Raw genomic sequence first — 20,960 nt, forward strand, 5'->3', positions numbered from 1 at the left:
GTTTTTTTTCGCGTCTAGTAGTCCTTGTGCCCGTCGAACGGAAGTGTCAAACTCACCAGTGCTAGTCGCCCCAGTTGTGCAGTTAGTAGGACCACAAGTTTCCACACACGACAGGCCTGTTTGCTGCTCTCTCTGCCCGGCAAACAAACATTTAGTGAATATTTTCTACACTTTTTGTTCGGTCGTGTTTTTTTTATTTTGCTTAAGTCACGTTGTGCCATCGGTATTGTTTTCGTTTCGGTTTTCGGGGAACAGTGCTGTTGTTCGTCTTGGGGGTCTAGTGACCTTGCGCGACCCGCACCATGGACCTGCGCAGCTGGCGTAAGGTCCTTATCCAGTAGGTCATCGAGTGTCGCTTCACCGAACACAACTTCATCACACTGGAGCAGTCGGACATCGATGCCTTCTTCTCGATCTACGTGCAAAAGGCCCAGGTGGCGCCGGTAGAGGAGGAGAACGCGCTGCCGGCCCAGCCTGGGGAGCACCGCTCCCCCCTGCAGAACTTCCTCCGAGATCATTATCCAGAGTTCAGTGCCCACATAGATGGCCGTGGCCAACTTGTGACCGCGGACTACGTGTATGTCTACACACTGCTCCTGCATTACTCATGCGTGAAGCAGCCCAGCGTGTTTATCCACAGCATCTGCAAGAAGCTGCCGGAGCTAGTGCAGACCTGCATCGCAAACTTCTTCGGCCAGACGTTGGAGCAACAGCTGACGCGCCAATTTCTCCGCCAGTCTATGAACAATGTGGCTGTGATTTACCGCCAGGGCGTCCAGATCAGCCCCAGTCGTCCGAGCTGCAGCACCATGAGTCCCGAACTGACCATTCCTCGTCCACATCCGCATCGCCTCAGCCGCCGAGCAGCACGCCACAGATCCGTCATCCAGCGCCTCCAAATGTCCGCCAACGAAATGCTAGCAGCGCACCCGGGAGCTGCACGGTGTTCGCGCCCAGCTGGAGGTGGTGTCCTACGAGAAGACCATGCTCGAGGAGCAGCAAACGGAGAAGGAGGACCTGATCATAGAAATGCTGGACAACATTGATGGGGCCAGAGGGTCAGGCTCGATGCTGTGCTTCTCGACGAAGCAAGCCACACTCTCGCTTAGCTCCAGCAAGATAGCGTTCTGCTTCTGCAGCTCTTTCCTCAGCTCGGCGTTCTCGTGCTCCTTCTCGCGCAGCTGCTTCTCGACCACAGAGCTGTCCAGATTCTCGGGCGTGGTGTTCGGAGACAGGGAACAGTTGAGCAAATCCGAGGACGCATTTAGAACCTCACGTCGGTTGTGTAACTCCTCGCGCGCTTCCTGTAGACAACGATCCAGCTCCTGCTTGTCGCGCTTCAGGCTGGATTCCTCCAGGCGCTGTTCCAGCTATTCAAGAAGAAAAACAAAAAAAATATAAATATATATTTATGGAATTTTGGGTAGGTATTATGTAGGTACTTTGAATTTATATTTCCTAAACAGCGCCCTTTTTCGCCAATATTAATTTTAGAATTATGTACCTAGTAGCTTTAATTTAATTAAATAATTAACAACCATTAAATATGAATTCAAAAATATTAATTTATGATGCTGTGGATGAACACGCTGGGCTGCTTCACGCACGAGTAATGCAGGAGCAGTGTTTAGACGTACACGTAGTCCGCGGTCACAAGTTGTCCACGGCCATCTATGTGGGCACTGAACTCTGGATAATGATCTGCGTTGGAATAAAAATGGGTCTCATTATTTGGCTAGTTTTAAGCAACAAGTTAGGGGAGGAAAATCCTTGGAAAATCCCAAAACCTTTTCGAGGCGCCAAGGGAACTAGCTTAAAAGAGGACTTGAGAAGTGTACATACCCTTGCATGTCCTATAGTAATCTAAGGTTTCACTAAAATTGTATAAAATGGCCATTAATCCTTGAATAATCCTACTATTTCAACTAGTTTATTGACAATAAAGTGAAGTAAAATGGAAGAAAGAAAATCCTTTGAAAATCCCAAAATAAGAAAATAACTAAATTAAAAAGGGGAATTTGATATGTACATATCTAAAAAGAATTTATATTCCCTTGTATTTATAATCACAATTCAATATTTGACTAAATAGGAATAAAATAAACATTTGCCCTTGAACAATACTTATATTTCAACTAGTTTTATTGAAATTAAAAAAAATTGCTCATATAATCAGTTCTATAAGTTAAATATCAAGTCGGTTAGGGTCTATTCAAAGTCCTTCCTTTTCCCCATGAATGTTCCTATATCCAAAACATTTTTTTCTTATCTAGATATGAGGTAATACACCCTGACAGTACTGAAATAATATACAATGACCATTAGTCCTTGAATACCATTATTTCCACTTGTTCTGTTTACAACAAAGTGAAATTCTCATATAATCAGTTCTTTAACAATCGACTCTGGTAGGTGCCTATGTTTTTTCTTTATGAAAGTTCCTATATCAAAGGTGTCTTGGAATGTAGACTCATGACATTTGGGCAACCATGACTTTGAAAAAATAGTATCCCCTATAGTATAGTATAGTATTGAAAAAATAGTATAGTATAGTAGTAAAATAGATGAAGGATGACAACCCTGTTTTTCAGGAGACATGACATGCAAAATTATTTCGGGCTGGAAATGCAAAATACCCGAACTCACCTCGGAGGAAGTTCTGCAGAGGCGAGCGGTGCTCCCCGGGCTGGGTCGGCAGCGCGTTCTCCTCCTCCACCGGCGCCACCTGGGCCTTTTGCACGTAGATCGAGAAGAAGGCATCGATGTCTGACTGCTCCAGCGTGATGAAGTTGTGTTCGGTGAAGCGACACTCGATGACCTGTGTCGGGAAATCGCGTAAGTGGATGGCATCGGGAAGACCTGCGAAGATCCCAGGATCTCTACTACTTACCCACTGGATAAGGACCTTACGCCAGCTGCGCAGGTCCATGGTGCGGGTCGCGCAAGGTCACTAGACCCCCGACGAACAACGGCACTGTCCCCCAAAAACCGAACCGAAAACAATACCGATGGCACAACGTGACTTTAGCAAAATAAAAAAAACACGACCGAACAAAAAGTGTAGAAAATATTCAATAAATGTTTGTGTTTGCCGGGCAGCGAGAGCAGAAAACACGTCTGTCCTGTGTGGAAATGTGGAAGCCTGTGCTCCTACTGACTGCACAACTGGGGCGACTAGCACTGGTGAGTTTGACACTTCCGTTCGACGGGCACAAGGACTACTAGACGCGAAAAAAAAATACACGGGGCACGGGGTACAAATAACATTTACTTTCGGCGCGTCGTTTATATTATATTCAAAAGCCGACGCTAGGGATGGGAGAAATGTATCAAAATCGATACTTTTCGTATAAAAATAAATATTTATATCGTGATATTTTTCAACTGACTTATCGCTGTTATCGCTATCAGCAACGTAAGTGACTGAAACGTAAGTGCGTAAATACAAATAAATATTTATGTCGTTCAAATTAGCGTCGGCCTGTTAGCAATGTCCGTCAAATTAGCGTCGGCCTGTTAGCAACGAAAGTGGAACGGTGGAATTTGGAACATGGGGGCCCTTTTTATTTTTAAATTTTCTCGCTTTTTGGGGACCAAATCGAAAAATCTAAAATGCTAGATTGTTAAGAAAGAAAAGATCTATCGATCTAGGTAGGTTTGAGACACATCCGAGGTCTATTAATGTTTCAAAAATGCATTTGAAAAATCGTGTCCCCACAATTTTCTTAACTGCTCCCCTCACAGAGGTTGTGCCAATATGCACGATAAGCCAAGCTATAGGGAGTTAATTCAAGCTCCTTTTTTGAAAGTTTCATTAAAATCAAACCCACAGTTTTCGAGAAAACAGCCTAACAGTGACGCAACCTCGGATTTTCCCCATACAAAAAAGGGGGCAAAAATGAAATTACCACGGCTCCACTCCTAGAAGTTGTGCCAACATGCACGGTATATGGGTAGATAGGGGATAATCTAAGGAGTGTTCTGTGAAAATGTTATCAAAATCAAACCCACAGATTTTGAGAAAACTGCTTTACAGTTGGGGGTGCTAAAAAGATTAATAAAAGACCGTTTAATCCAGAAACTGAACCTTTAGATACTAAGACATGAACCACAATGTAAACAGCTTAGCCATGACAATCATTCGACGCTAACTTTCTATAACTTTATACAACTTTCACAGAGGTTGTGCCAACTTGCACGGTATCGCATTAGAAGGGGCATCATTTTAGCTAATTTCTGAATAAATTACAGGCAATTCAGATCCACAGTTTTCGAGAAATTCAAGTATTTTCAATTATGGCTTTTGCCACGCGGTCACACTGTCCAGGCCAGCGAGAAATCGTATGCACCCGTGACATCAACCATCAAAATATATATGCAAATTTTAATTAATTCATACAACTCTCACAGATGTTGTGCCAACTTGCACGGTATCGCATTCGAAGGGGCATCATTATAGCTAATTTCTGAGTTAATTACAGGCAAGTCAAACCCACAGTTTTCGAGAAATTCAAGTATTTCCAATTATGGCTTTTGCCACGCGGTCACACTGTCCAGACCAGCGAGAAAGCAAATTCAGCCAAGACATTTACCACGAAAAGGTATTTATCGATATATCGCCAAGTGCCAAGCTACGACCTACAACACTTAATTGAGCCAATCGAATACTTTTGGCCGCCAAGTATTGAAAAATATATATTTTATGTTTCAAATTTTCATTGTGATATGTATGCACCCCCTAATTGGTATTTATTTCCCTATTATTTTAATGTATAATTCATCGAAATCGAGCCAGTGGTTTGGTAGAATTTAACATTTTATTGATTTAAGAAAAATATAAAAATTACCTATTTGCTATTGTGGAGTTGTCATACTGCCGAACAGAATCCCCGTTACTTTGAATTAGAAGCTCGTGCAGATAAGTAAAGTGAAAAGAAAATAAAAGCTGAAATTTATAATAAAACTTAAAACATAGATACATTATGTGTAATTTATTCGTATTAAAACTATTTTGCTGCTCGCTAATGCGATTAGTGTGAGTGCTGGCAGCGCGGTTGCCAAACGATTTAAAAATCGCTTAACAGACAACACATCCGCGGCCCAGATTCATCGCGCCCAACATCCCAGCTTCCACAAAGTGCATATTGATTTCCTTCTGTGTCGACATGTTGATGTCCCAGTGCCACAGAGAGTCTGCTGCATCATTTCTAAGTCTCCTCCGGCTTTTGTTTGAGTTTCGATTCGTGACTTCTCCATCCTGGTTGAAAGTAAATCCGCTCGACACAAAAGGAGCGCGCAGAAGCACACGGAGCTTAGCTGGTACAGCGAGGAGCACTCTTCAATTTCCTCCCTCCCCGGCATCGCTATCTTCGTTATCCTTATCATTATCCGGCATACGCGCGGAAACATCCTCCATCCCGAGTAAACAATGTTGGCGCCTGGAAACACTCAAGTGCAATATTTGGCAACAATAATTTAATGTCTACATAATAATGTCTACATTATAACATTTGACTTTGTGTACCGACATGTGAGCTAATTAGTGGTCGCGACCCCCCGCATGGCGACCCCAATTAGTCGCCCCATTCGATTAAACCCGAGTGCGCTTTGGCTGCATTCCGGAATGGTGTCATACCTGCCATAAAGCATATCTGCCAGCCGTCAAAGGCGCCGTGTCAACACGACCATTGCACTTCTGCTCCGGCGGGACCAAGATGACATTGCATCACCACCATCGATTCCAGTGGGTCAACAGCCGTCCCGGTGACGGGGTTGCCATCCCCCCGACCCAGGGCTTAGTTCGGTGCGTGTGATTAAACAATTGCATGGCCGGGTGGGAAGCCCTATTTGCCTTTCGGAAAAGAAATTCCTGGAACGGCCCTTATTAAATTGCTCAACCTAAAAGTTTTGAATTTCTCACACGGACACCCTACAAAAATTTGGCTCTCAAGTGGCGGCAATGTGCCAAGTGGGGGTAGTATTTCAAGTGCAGTGGCGTTCATGACTGGGACCCCGGGTGGAGCGGACGCGTCCGCAAAACATTACTCAAATCGCCCCCAATGGTGGTGTATTTATATTTCGGGGCACGGAGGCCAGCTGAATTATAGCTTCGGGGTTTTATAACATATAACCTCCTAAGCTTGGAAATAATTTTTATTTATTTATTTATATTCTGGTTTTGGGACAATTGCAAATTGCCACCAACCACTTAATTTAGCTATAGCTACTGGGCCTTAAGCTATTTACATATTTTCTGCAAAAGTTTATTTATATATAGTTATTAACAAAATTTAGATATTGTTATATAAGCGTATGGCCTTGATGAAATCATTGGCGCTGACGATATTGGTGGATTTTGGGGATAGGGCATCAGGTGACTTTATGGAGAGGAAAAAGTGCCGCACGTTGTTTCGCGTACCGCAGTGCTCGCACTGGGGTGGGGGTTGTTTATTGAGAACATGCTCATGGGTGTATCTTGAGTGTCCAAAACGTAGTCTTAAGAATTTTGTGAGATCTCTGCGGTTGATGTTGTCTTCGGATGGGATGGTGTAATCTTTAATTGATCATTTCTTTTCGTTGACATATTTGTAGTGGTCAGATGCGTTTTATCAGATCGATTCCATTTGTTTTTTGAAAGTATTTTAAATGAATAACTGTGTGTCTGTGAAGTTTTAGTTGCATTCCATAACCTGTGGGCTTCTTTTGTTGTGAGCTTCTTTTGCTGCTAGGTCTGATGTGTCGTTACCTGGAATCCACAGTAATATAATCTTTGGTTGGTGGCGGTTGAGGATGTCTCGAGTGCGAACGGTATAGAAAGATTGGTTATTGGTGTTGGTAACTAAAGTTACAGCCCTTCAGTTCAAAAAAAAAGTTTCACTTCTGAATCACCTTGTGAATCCCGTGGGACATGTCCTCTTGCACAAGTGAAGAACAAGTGACGCTCCATATAGTAAATTGTATGGGATGTCCGCATTTTCACAAGTGAAAATTCAAATGAAAATTTTTCGAAGTCCCACGGGATTTTACTTGTTCCTTTTTTTTCGGCCAAAGAGCTAGTGGGATGGCTCTGAGGGCGCCGAGCTGAAGGCTACCGAACGGGTCGCAGGTTGCGGATAGCGAGCGCCCTGGTTCTCCAGGGTAGCTACGAATAAGCGTGGAAGTTGGACACGGCCCGGCTACCACCAAGCCCCCAACACGAAGCGCAAATAAGTAGCCCCGGACAGTCAGCGGGTATCTGCGCCGTAGCAGTACCGACGTCGCGCTTGTGCTGCCGCCTCCGACAAATAGCTCACACACACCCCTGCCCACACGCTCTGTACCTACCTCTTCCCTACCCACACAACTCATCTCACCCCGGGCTGGACTAAGGTGTCACTCGTACCGTGCCGAGAGTCAATCTGGCTGGGAGCCCGAGTCATCAAACAACTCAGTCTCAAACGGTGAGCTCAGGCAAGTGGCGACCGCCTGTTCTAATTCAGCCTTACCCGGGTACGGCGGATCTCTGCCCGGGTAGACCTGTCCTTTCTCCGCAGCTCGTGGGAATTAACATGAAGAATTTAACAAATATAAAACTAAAAGACTGCACAAGACAAGAGCCCGACACTCTTATAAAGTCGGAAGTCGTAACCAACGACGAAAGAAAGAGCAAGATCACGGCTCTGACTACCCCAGTCCACGTGACGTCCACCCCTGCCAAGGCCAGCGAACAACGCAGCCGGCTAAGCCCAACTCGCCATAGCGACAAGCCCAAGCCTCCCACCAGCGTATGTGTGGCTAACAAGCCACTCCAACCTGAGGGTAGCGCTAAGGCCGGTCTCGTGGTGAGTACCAGGGCAAAGGAGTTTAAAAGGGTACCACCTAACCATGCAGGACCTCTTGAAAGAAGGAAGGCTTCTAGGATCCTCAAACGGCTGGCCACCAATCCGATACGGGAGGATCAGACATCGAAATTGGATTACCTGAAAATCCAAGAGGACATAGCCTGGGCAAAGGCAATTATCCTTCGACTTCGACATCGCTATGACCACCACCCACAGCAACAAGCGAGAGAGGTTGATGCAGTCAGCTCAACCAGCGAGCAAGAAGGCTAAGGTAACCAACCGCGGCACATGGTCGAGATCCTTTGCGGAAGTGGTAAAGGATCGGAAGATCATTGGTGTCATCGACCAGAGCGTTGAAGGCGGAAGGATCCCAAGAAACCAATGGGGTCTGGTTAGACGGGCCCTTGCATCAGTGGCCTTGAAAGTGCTGGACGAAAACCCAGGCCCGCCACCCGATTGCACAGATGCAGGGTGGTACCAGGGCAATGTAATGCAGAACAGTCAAAACAAAGAACAAACCCCCATTGTGGAACCCAACCCTAGCGAAACTTAAAAGAGAGTGTAGAACTTACTTCAATAAAGCTAAATACAACAATAGCGAATCCACCTGGAATTTATATCATACAAAACTAAGCCTATACAAAAAGGAAATTAGAATATCAAAACGAAGAGCCTGGGCTAACTTCTGCAGTGGTATAGAATCTACTGCGGAGGCATCCAGACTCAGAAAAATTCTAGCTAAAGCTCCAGCGACCATTGGCTATCTTAAAACCAATGCTGACAGCTGGACGGAAAACATTCAGGAAACCCTTGAACTACTATTAGACACCCACTTCCCTAAGAACACCCATGTAGTGGAGGACCTCCACATAGAGGAGAATTTAGACGACCAGAGTATTGACAACATTTCAAACCCTGGCCGCATTCAGTGGGCTGTCAACTCTTTTAAGCCCTGCAAATCACCTGGCCCAGATGGGTTCTTCCCGGCTCAGTTACAACGGACACTAGATATGTCCCTTCCCTGGCTGACAGCCATCTTCAACGGCTGCCTTGCTCTAAACCATATTCCAACAAGGTGGCTGGACGTTAAGGTAATTTTTATACCGAAAGCCGGCAAGCCCTCCCACACCAACCCAAAGGACATCCGCCCGATCAGTCTCTCTTCCTTCTTGTTGAAGACCCTGGAAAGGCTAATCGACACCCATATCAGACTAACCATCGACCATAGCCTACTCTCTGACGCACAGCATGCGTACCGTAAGGGTAGGTCAACCGATACCGCCCTCCACTCTCTAGTGTACAGTACAGAACGAGGCTTCCGCAATAAGGAATACTCTCTTGTAGCGTTTCTAGACATAAAAGGCGCCTTTAACAACGTCACCCCAACGGCGATTACTTGTGCTCTGACTGAACTGGGCATTGAGTGGCCCATAGTGGGACTCATACACACCATGCTAACCAGCAGGGTAGTGCACTTCACTATGGGACCGGCCCACTCGACCAGGAACGTCAGTAGAGGAACCCCACAAGGGGGCGTACTCTCACCTCTTCTATGGGTTTTAGTGGTCAACAAACTGCTTTCACTCCTAGAAGAGGCGGGCACAAAAGTGGTAGCCTACGCGGATGACGTGGTTATCCTACTGCAGGGTAAATTCCCGCAAACCCTTTGCAATCTAATGGAGACAGCCCTATCCACCCTCTCCCGGTGGACAGCTGGCTGTGGACTGTGAGTTAACCCGGAAAAAACCGAACTAGTTCTCTTTACAAGGAAGTACAAGGTACCAATTCTAGTTCCCCCAAAACTACACCAAACGCGCCTAACCTTTAGCAACCAAGCAAAGTACCTAGGTGTCATTCTTGACAAAAAGCTCCTCTGGACTGATAACATCCTAGATCGCACACGCAAAGCGGCCATAGCCCTCTTCGCTTGTAAAAAAGCCATGGGGAGGAAGTGGGGTTTCTCCCCCATGATAGTTCACTGGCTATATACTGCAATAGTCAGGCCCATTCTACTCTACGGAAACATCGTTTGGTGGCCTTCTCTAGATAAAAACTGTAACCTCCGGATCCTTCACAAGATCCAAAGAGGCGCAGAGCTCTGCATCAGTGGGGCGCTGCGCACTACCGCCACTGAGGCACTAAATACAATTCTCGATCTCCAACCCCTGGACCTACTTGCCAAAAGCTGGGCATCAGCCACAGCGCTGAGGCTCCGTGAAGCAGCGGCATGGACAACAGGCTCCACGGGTCACTCCAATATCCTATCAAAGCATTCACCCCTACCACGTTATACAGACTACGCCCCACCCATAGTCGACTTCAAAAGAAGATACAAAATTTATATACCCACCCGTTCAGACTGGGACAACCTCCCACATAAATTCGTAAACGCCGTCAACATATACACTGACGGTTCCAAGCTTAACTCCCAAACAGGTGGGGGAGTCTTTTCCCCCGAACTAGACTTAAAAGTCTCATTCCGCCTACCAGACCACTGTAGTGTTTTCCAAGCGGAAGTGATTGCAATTCAGGAAGCCACTACCACTAACTTCAGGAAATTCATTTTCTGATTTCTCTGATTTATTTTCCAATAAAAAAGTCTTTCTTTTTAAATTCAACTTTTCTAAAACTCTTTTGTAATTTAGGAAAAATCGTTTCTGCCATTTTTTTGGAGCATTTTTTTGCTTAAAATATCCACTATTGGCAATACAAAAATTTTTACGTAAAGACGTAAGAATTATTTGGTACTCGTTTTCTGACAAACGGCCTGACGTCCCTATTAGTCATAGCTCTAAAGCGGCTTCTATAGCCTTGGTCACGTTTACATTTTTATTTCTGAAAATAACAAGAAAATATTCATGTAATTTTTTTAATTTTTAGGGGAGAGGTCGGAAAATTAGGAGGTCTGTAAGTTGGGACACTTTGAGCTTGTATGTTGAGTCGCCTTTGAAATTGGGGAAAATGTGATCGTTCAAGGATCGTGTTGTTTCTTATTATTATCTGGTCTAAGTACTTTAAAAATGGACTGGAAACAAGTTAAGTCGAACTAAACTTAATTTAACAAACATGAGTATATAGTTTATAAAAGTTTGGTGTACTTTTGGTATAAGTTTTAATTGCTTTTAAAATTCATTTCAACAAATGAGGTGTCATTCGACGCTTATTCACAGTAAGAATAAAACTAGCTAAATAGCCGGGGGTTTTTAGCCCCACCGTATCCAGCAGCTCCAATTTTCTAAAATTTTACTTTTACACTTTCACCGCCTTTTCTCCCAAACAAATCTATATTTCGAAAGTCTTGGTATGCAATCTTTTTGGTTTTTACGATACCTTTCGATTGGTGTATCACTCGTTACGATCGTTATCAGGAGCGTTGGCCAAGGATTCGGAGGACCCGGACAAAGGTTTAAGGAAGGCGATGACCAATGTAAAAAGCAAATTAACGTAACACAAAATTAGGCTTACTAAAAATAATTGTCCTTTAACAGAAAATATTTAAAAGTATATACAAATTTATGTATTTTAAATTCTATAAGTGAAAACTTATGGAAAAAATCTGATTTTCACAAGTGATTTCACTTGGGACGTATCACTTGCAAGTGATTTCATAAGTGAAAACGCATGGAAAAAATCTCATTTTCACAAGTGATTTGACTTGGGACGTGTCACTTGCAAGTGATTTAATAAGTGAAAACTCATTGAAAAATTCTGATTTTCACAAGTGATTTCACTTGGGACGTGTCACTTGCAAGTGATTTAATAAGTGAAAACGCATGGAAAAAATCTCATTTTCACAAGTGATTTGACTTGGGACGTGTCACTTGCAAGAGATTTCATAAGTGAAAACTCATGGGAAAAATGTTATTTTCACAAGTGATTTCACTTGAGACGTGTCACCGGCACGTGACAGGCCATACGAAAAATGGGTATAAGGAACAAGTGAAATCCCGTGGGACTTCGAAAAATTTTCATTTGAATTTTCACTTGTGAAAATGCGGACATCCCATACAATTTACTATATGGAGCGTCACTTGTTCTTCACTTGTGCAAGAGGACATGTCCCACGGGATTCACAAGGTGATTCAGAAGTGAAACTTTTTTTTTGAACTGAAGGGCTGTAACTTTAGTTACCAACACCAATAACCAATCTTTCTATACCGTTCGTACTCGAGACATCCTCAACCGCCACCAACCAAAGATTATATTACTGTGGATTCCAGGTAACGACACATCAGACCTAGCAGCAAAAGAAGCTCACAACAAAAGAAGCCCACAGGTTATGGAATGCAACTAAAACTTCACAGACACACAGTTATTCATTTAAAATACTTTCAAAAAACAAATGGAATCGATCTGATAAAACGCATCTGACCACTACAAATATGTCAACGAAAAGAAATGATCAATTAAAGATTACACCATCCCATCCGAAGACAACATCAACCGCAGAGATCTCACAAAATTCTTAAGACTACGTTTTGGACACTCAAGATACACCCATGAGCATGTTCTCAATAAACAACCCCCACCCCAGTGCGAGCACTGCGGTACGCGAAACAACGTGCGGCACTTTTTCCTCTCCATAAAGTCACCTGATGCCCTATCCCCAAAATCCACCAATATCGTCAGCGCCAATGATTTCATCAAGGCCATACGCTTATATAACAATATCTAAATTTTGTTAATAACTATATATAAATAAACTTTTGCAGAAAATATGTAAATAGCTTAAGGCCCAGTAGCTATAGCTAAATTAAGTGGTTGGTGGCAATTTGCAATTGTCCCAAAACCAGAATGTAAATAAATAAATAAAAATTATTTCCAAGCTTAGGAGGTTATATGTTATAAAACACCGAAGCTATAATTTGTAAATGGAATTGTTGCGCGTCCATGAGTCGGTCAGCTGGCCTCCGTGCCCCGAAATATAAATACACCACCATTAGGGGCGATTTGAGTAATGTTTTGCGGACGCGTCCGCTCCACCCGGGGTCCCAGTCATGAACGCCACTGCACTTGAAATAATACCCCCACTTGTCACATTGCCGCCACTTGAGAGCCAAATTGTTGTAGGGTGTCCGTGTGAGAAATTCAAAACTTTTAGGTTGAGCAATTTAATAAGGGCCGTTCCAGGAATTTCTTTTCCGAAAGGCAAATAGGGCTTCCCACCCGGCCATGCAATTGTTTAATCACACGCACCGAACTAAGCCCTGGGTCGGGGGGATGGCAACCCCGTCACCGGGACGGCTGTTGACCCACTGGAATCGATGGTGGTGATGCAATGTCATCTTGGTCCCGCCGGAGCAGAAGTGCAATGGTCGTGTTGACACGGCGCCTTTGACGGCTGGCAGACATGCTTTATGGCAGGTATGACACCATTCCGGAAAGCAGCCGAAGCGCACTCGGGTTTAATCGAATGGGGCGACTAATTGGGGTCGCCATGCGGGGGGTCGCGACCTCTAATTAGCTCACATGGCGGTACACAAAGTCAAATGTTAATTAATTAAGAGCGGATTTGTCGCCATATCCCCGGAATGTTAGTTGGGGGAGAATGGGATTTCAGCACCTGCCCGATGTCCTCGGCTATGCATACCACTTGGGGCTCGCCTCTTCCGTCCAATAAAAAAATGTTTTCTCAAAAATATCCAAGTCTTCTCAGCAGTATCTCCTCCGGGGCTTATTGCTGTAGCTCTGCGCCTGTTATGCAGCTCTGGTTAAACATTGATAAGCCGCCACTGGAGTTGCAGTCACGATCCGAAAAAACCTTATGTTGACATTAAGTTATTGTTGCCAAATATTGCACTTGAGTGTTTCCAGGCGCCAACATTGTTTACTCGGGGTGGACGATGTTTCCGCGCGTATGCCGGATAATGATAAGGATAACGAAGATAGCGATGCCGGGGAGGGAGGAAGTTGAAGAGTGCTCCTCGCTGTACCAGCTATGCTCCGTGTGCTTCTGCGCGCTCCTTTTGTGTCGAGCGGATTTACTTTCAACCAGGATGGAGAAGTCACGAATCGAAACTCAAACAAAAGCCGGAGGAGACTTAGAAATGATGCAGCAGACTCTCTGTGGCACTGGGACATCAACATGTCGACACAGAAGGAAATCGATATGCACTTTGTGGAAGCTGGGATGTTGGGCGCGATGAAGCTGGGCCGCGGATGTGTTGTCTGTTAAGCGATTTTTAAATCGTTTGGCAACCGCGCTGCCAGCACTCACACTAATCGCATTAGCGAGCAGCAAAATAGTTTTAATACGAATAAATTACACATGATGTATCTATGTTTTAAGTTTTATTATAAATTTCAGCTTTTATTTTCTTTTCACTTTACTTCTCTGCACGAGCTTCTAATTCAAAGTAACGGGGATTCTGTTCGGCAGTATGGCAACTCCACAATAGCAAATAGGTAATTTTTATATTTTTCTTAAATCAATAAAATGTTAAATTTTACCAAACCACTGGCTCGATTTCGATGAATTATACATTAAAATAATAGGGAAATAAATACCAATTAGGGGGTGCATACATATCACAATGAAAATTTGAAACATAAAATATATATTTTTCAATACTTGGCGGCCAAAAGTATTCGATTGGCTCAATTAAGTGTTGTAGGTCGTAGCTTGGCACTTGGCCATATACCGATAAATACCTTTTCGTGGTAAATGACTTGGCTGAATTTGCTTTCTCGCTGGTCTGGACAGTGTGACCGCGTGGCAAAAGCCATAATTGAAAATACTTGAATTTCTCGAAAACTGTGGGTTTGAATTGCCTGTAATTAACTCAGAAATTAGCTATAATGATGCCCCTTCGAATGCGATACCGTGCAAGTTGGCACAATCTCTGTGAGAGTTTTATGAATTAATTAAAATTTGCATATATATTTTGATGGTTGATGTCACGGGTGCATACGATTTCTCGCTGGCCTGGACAGTGTGACCGCGTGGCAAAAGCCATAATTGAAAATACTTGAATTTCTCGAAAACTGTGGATTTGAATTGCCTGTAATTTATTCAGAAATTAGCTAAAATGATGCCCCTTCTAATGCGATACCGTGCAAGTTGGCACAACCTCTGTGAAAGTTGTATAAAGTTATAGAAAGTTAGCGTCGAATGATTGTCATGGCTAAGCTGTTTACATTGAGGTTCATGTCTTAGTATCTAAAGGTTCAGTTTCTGGATTAAACGGTCTTTTATTAACCTTTTTAGCACCCCCAACTGTAAAGCAGTTTTCTCAAAATCTGTGTGTTTGATTTTGATAACATTTTCACAGAACACTTCTTAGATTATCCCCTATCTACCCATATACCGTGCATGTTGGCACAACTTCTAGGAGTGGAGCCGTAGGTAATTTCATTTTTGCCCCCTTTTTTGTATGGGGAAAATCCGAGGTTGCGTCACTGTTAGGCTGTTTTCTCGAAAACTGTGGGTTTGATTTTAATGAAACTTTCAGAAAAGGAGCTTGAATTAACCCCCAATAGCTTGGCTTATCGTGCATATTGGCACAACCTCTGTGAGGGGAGCAGTTAAGAAAATTGTGGGGACACGATTTTTCAAATGCATTTTTGAAACATTAATAGACCTCGGATGTGTCTCAAACCTACCTAGATCGATAGATCTTTTCTTTCTTAACAATCTAGCATTTTAGATTTTTCGATTTGGTCCCCAAAAAGCGAGAAAATTTAAAAATAAAAAGAGCCCCCATGTTCCAAATTCCACCGTTCCACTTTCGTTGCTAACAGGCCGACGCTAATTTGACGGACATTGCTAACAGGCCGACGCTAATTTGAAGGACATAAATATTTATTTGTATTTACGCACTTACGTTTCCGTCACTTACGTTGCTGATAGCGATAACAGCGATAAGTCAGTTGAAAAATATCACGATATAAATATTTATTTTTATACGAAAAGTATCGATTTTGATACATTTCTCCCATCCCTAGCGTCGGCTTTTGAATATAATATAAACGACGCGCCGAAAGTAAATGTTATTTGTACCCCGTGCCCCGTGTATTTTTTTTCGCGTCTAGTAGTCCTTGTGCCCGTCGAACGGAAGTGTCAAACTCACCAGTGCTAGTCGCCCCAGTTGTGCAGTCAGTAGGAGCACAGGCTTCCACATTTCCACACAGGACAGACGTGTTTTCTGCTCTCGCTGCCCGGCAAACACAAACATTTATTGAATATTTTCTACACTTTTTGTTCGGTCGTGTTTTTTTTATTTTGCTAAAGTCACGTTGTGCCATAGGTATTGTTTTCGGTTGGGTTTTCGGGGAACAGTGCCGTTGTTCGTCGGGGGTCTAGTGACCTTGCGCGACCCGCACCATGGACCTGCGCAGCTGGCGTAAGGTCCTTATCCAGTGGGTAAGTAGTAGAGATCCTGGGATCTTCGCAGGTCTTCCCGATGCCATCCACTTACGCGATTTCCCGACACAGGTCATCGAGTGTCGCTTCACCGAACACAACTTCATCACGCTGGAGCAGTCGGACATCGATGCCTTCTTCTCGATCTACGTGCAAAAGGCCCAGGTGGCGCCGGTGGAGGAGGAGAACGCGCTGCCGACCCAGCCCGGGGAGCACCGCTCGCCTTTGCAGAACTTCCTCCGAGGTGAGTTCGGGTATTTTGCATTTCCAGCCCGAAATAATTTTGCATGTCATGTCTCCTGAAAAACAGGGTTGTCATCCTTCATCTATTTTACTACTATACTATACTATTTTTTCAATACTATACTATACTATAGGGGATACTATTTTTTCAAAGTCATGGTTGCCCAAATGTCATGAGTCTACATTCCAAGACACCTTTGATATAGGAACTTTCATATAGAAAAAACATAGGCACCTACAAGAGTCGATTGTTAAAGAACTGATTATATGAGAATTTCACTTTGTTGTAAACAGAACAAGTGGAAATAATGGTATTCAAGGACTAATGGTCATTGTATATTATTTCAGTACTGTCAGGGTGTATTACCTCATATCTAGATAAGAAAAAAATGTTTTGGATATAGGAACATTCATGGGGAAAAGGAAGGACTTTGAATAGACCCTAACCGACTTGATATTTAACTTATAGAACTGATTATATGAGCAATTTTTTTTAATTTCAATAAAACTAGTTGAAATATAAGTATTGTTCAAGGGCAAATGTTTATTTTATTCCTATTTAGTCAAATATTGAATTGTGATTATAAATACAAGGGAATATAAATTCTTTTTAGATATGTACATATCAAATTCCCCTTTTTAATTTAGTTATTTTCTTATTTTGGGATTTTCAAAGGATTTTCTTTCTTCCATTTTACTTCACTTTATTGTCAATAAACTAGTTGAAATAGTAGGATTATTCAAGGATTAATGGCCATTTTATACAATTTTAGTGAAACCTTAGATTACTATAGGACATGCAAGGGTATGTACACTTCTCAAGTCCTCTTTTAAGCTAGTTCCCTTGGCGCCTCGAAAAGGTTTTGGGATTTTCCAAGGATTTTCCTCCCCTAACTTGTTGCTTAAAACTAGCCAAATAATGAGACCCATTTTTATTCCAACGCAGATCATTATCCAGAGTTCAGTGCCCACATAGATGGCCGTGGACAACTTGTGACCGCGGACTACGTGTACGTCTAAACACTGCTCCTGCATTACTCGTGCGTGAAGCAGCCCAGCGTGTTCATCCACAGCATCTGCAAGAAGCTGCCTGACCTAGTGCAGACTTGCATCGCAAACTTCTTCGGCCAGACATTGGAGCAACAGCTGACGCGCCAATTTCTCCGCCAGTCTATGAACAATGTGGCTGTGGTTTACCGCCAGGGCGTCCAGATCAGCCCCAGTCGTCCGAGCTGCAGCACCATGAGTCTCGAGCTAACCATTGACACCACACCGGGCACATCCTCGTCCACATCCGCATCGCCTCAGCCGCCGAGCTGATCATCGCGATCGCCAGCGCCTCCAAATGTCCGCCAACGAAATGCTAGCTGCGCACCCGGGAGCTGCACGGTGTTCGCGCCCAGCTGGAGGTGGTGTCCTACGAGAAGACCATGCTCGAGGAGCAGCAAACGAAGAAGGAGGACCTGATCATAGAAATGCTGGACAACACTGATGGGGCCAGAGGCTCGATGCTGTGCGAAGCAAGCCACACTTTTGCTTATCTCCAGCAAGATAGCGTTCTGCTTCTGCAGCTCTTCCCTCAGCTCGGCGTTCTCGTGCTCCTTCTCGCGCAGCTGCTTGTCGACCACAGAGCTGTCCAGATTCTCGGGCGTGGTGTTCGGGGACAGGGGACAGTTGAGCAAATCCGAGGACGCATTTAGAACCTCACGTCGGTTGTGTAACTCCTCGCGCGCTTCCTGTAGAAAACGATCCAGCTCCTGCTTGTCGCGCTTCAGGGAGCTGATTGTATCTTCTCTGGAAGATACAATCAGGCTGGATTCCTCCAGGCGCTGTTCCAGCTCCCGGATTCTGTCCACGCACGCGAGTAGTTTGTTCCCGGACGTTTTAAGCTATTCAAGAAGAAAAACAAAAAAAATATAAATATATATTTATGGAATTTTGGGTAGGTATTATGTAGGTACTTTGAATTTAGATTTCCTAAACGGCGCCCTTTTTCGCCAATATTAATTTTAGAATTATGTACCTAGTAGCTTAACATGATTAATAACCATTAAATATGAATTCAAAAATATTAATTTAACAAATAAAATTCCCTCTCAATACCCAAAGTGTGTACAGTTCCGACCCAAAGGTGACTAGTTTTTCGCTGATATTCACACAAAATTCAGCGCTTCTAAATGTCCGCTCCGCTCACACCCAGAACCGAGCTGCTGGAGCAGCGCACCCGGGAGCTGCGCGGTGTTCGCGCCCAGCTGGAGGTGGTGTCCTACGAGAAGACCATGCTCGAAGGGCAGCAAGCGGACGAGGATCTGATTAAAACGCTAAACAAAGGTAAGAATGCCTCATAGATCTTGTGGCTTACATCCCTCTGATAGTAGTTAAATATGATAGTAACATATTTTATCGTTTTTTCCCATTACAGAGAACATGATGGCCAAGAGTCAACTGGCCAAGCTCAAGAACGCCGTCCAGAATGGTGAGAATGCAGACAACGTGCTAAATGAGTTCGATCATGTAGGTAGTAGACCACCAGATGGTCACAGGTACTTGGTGCCATAAACCAATAATAAAACTTTCCTCATTTCAGTTGAAGCGAAGCCTGATGAAGGAAAGCAGCCAAAAGGAGGCCATTATAGCCGAGACTAACGATAAGTTACAGGATTTGCGCGCCGAAAAATCCGAGCTTGTCGAGCAGGTATGCTACCTCTCTGATTTTATGGGGGCATTACACAAAAGAACTAAATCCGGCGAATTTTGTGTGAATATCAGCGAAAAACTAGTCACCTTTGGGTCGGAACTGTACACACTTTTGGTATTGAGAGGGAATTTTATTTGTTAAATTAATATTTTTGAATTCATATTTAATGGTTGTTAATTATTTAATTAAATTAAAGCTACTAGGTACATAATTCTAAAATTAATATTGGCGAAAAAGGGCGCTGTTTAGGAAATATAAATTCAAAGTACCTACATAATACCTACCCAAAATTCCATAAATATATATTTATATTTTTTTGTTTTTCTTCTTGAATAGCTGGAACAGCGCCTGGAGGAATCCAGCCTGAAGCGCGACAAACAGGAGCTGGATCGTTGTCTACAGGAAGCGCGCGAGGAGTTACACAACCGACGTGAGGTTCTAAATGCGTCCTCGGATTTGCTCAACTGTTCCCTGTCCCCGAACACCACGCCCGAGAATCTGCACAGCTCTGTGGTCGACAAGCAGCTGCGCGAGAAGGAGCACGAGAACGCCGAGCTGAGGAAAGAGCTGCAGAAGCAGAACGCTATCTTGCTGGAGCTAAGCGAGAGTGTGGCTTGCTTCGTCGAGAAGCACAGCATCGAGCCTGACCCTCTGGCCCCATCAATGTTGTCCAGCATTTCTATGATCAGGTCCTCCTTCTCCGTTTGCTGCTCCTCGAGCATGGTCTTCTCGTAGGACACCACCTCCAGCTGGGCCCGAACACCGTGCAGCTCCCGGGTGCGCTGCTAGCATTTCGTTGGCGGACATTTGGAGGCGCTGGATGACGGATCTGTGGCGTGCTGCTCGGCGGCTGAGGCGATGCGGATGTGGACGAGGATGTGTCCGGTGTGGTGTCAATGGTCAGTTCGGGACTCATGGTGCTGCAGCTCGGACGACTGGGGCTGATCTGGACGCCCTGGCGGTAAATCACAGCCACATTGTTCATAGACTGGCGGAGAAATTGGCGCGTCAGCTGTTGCTCCAACGTCTGGCCGAAGAAGTTTGCGATGCAGGTCTGCACTAGCTCCGGCAGCTTCTTGCAGATGCTGTGGATAAACACGCTGGGCTGCTTCACGCATGAGTAATGCAGGAGCAGTGTGTAGACATACACGTAGTCCGCGGTCACAAGTTGGCCACGGCCATCTATGTGGGCACTGAACTCTGGATAATGATCTCGGAGGAAGTTCTGCAGGGGGGAGCGGTGCTCCCCAGGCTGGGCCGGCAGCGCGTTCTCCTCCTCTACCGGCGCCACCTGGGCCTTTTGCACGTAGATCGAGAAGAAGGCATCGATGTCTGACTGCTCCAGTGTGATGAAGTTGTGTTCGGTGAAGCGACACTCGATGACCTACTGGATAAGGACCTTACGCCAGCTGCGCAGGTCCATGGTGCGGGTCGCGCAAGGTCACTAGACCCCCAAGACGAACAACGGCACTGTTCCCCGAAAACCGAAACGAAAACAATACCGATGGCACAACGTGACTTTAGCAAAATAAAACAAGGAAGAACGCTATAGTCGAGTACCTCGACTATCAGATACCCGTTACTCAGCTATATGGAGATATGCAAGCAGCAAAGCGAGATTAAAATGCGCCACCTACCGGCGGTATACAGATTTAAGCGTTATGGGCGTTAGAGTGGGCGTGGCAAATTTTTTTTTGGATCAATCGATAGGTATCGACGAGACCAATACATTTCAGTTAAAATTTTTTATCTAGCATGAAAATTGTGGGCGTCACAGGTTTTCGCGGTTTGTGGGCGTTAAAGTGGGCGTGGCAAACTTTTTTTTGGGTCAATCGAT

The 20,960-nt window shown here is 44.4% G+C and overlaps 1 protein-coding gene and 1 pseudogene across 1 annotated transcript; one reads left to right on the forward strand and one right to left on the reverse strand.

Moving 5' to 3' along the window:
• Window positions 1-232: 232 nt before the first annotated feature.
• On the reverse strand, window positions 233-3,343 carry LOC139353547 (uncharacterized). The gene is made up of 2 exons (XM_070997905.1): window positions 2,647-3,343; window positions 233-1,701 (listed from the first exon to the last, which is right to left on the reverse strand). Exons 1-2 carry the CDS (start codon window positions 2,927-2,929, stop codon window positions 1,628-1,630), a joined length of 357 nt encoding a protein of 118 aa, XP_070854006.1. The 5' UTR covers window positions 2,930-3,343; the 3' UTR covers window positions 233-1,627.
• Window positions 3,344-15,704: 12,361 nt separating this feature from the next.
• LOC139353618 (uncharacterized) lies at window positions 15,705-20,743 on the forward strand (annotated as a pseudogene).
• Window positions 20,744-20,960: the final 217 nt, after the last annotated feature.

Source organism: Drosophila suzukii, chromosome Y, assembly GCF_043229965.1.
Source record: "Drosophila suzukii chromosome Y, CBGP_Dsuzu_IsoJpt1.0, whole genome shotgun sequence".
Lineage (NCBI taxonomy): Eukaryota > Metazoa > Arthropoda > Insecta > Diptera > Drosophilidae > Drosophila > Drosophila suzukii.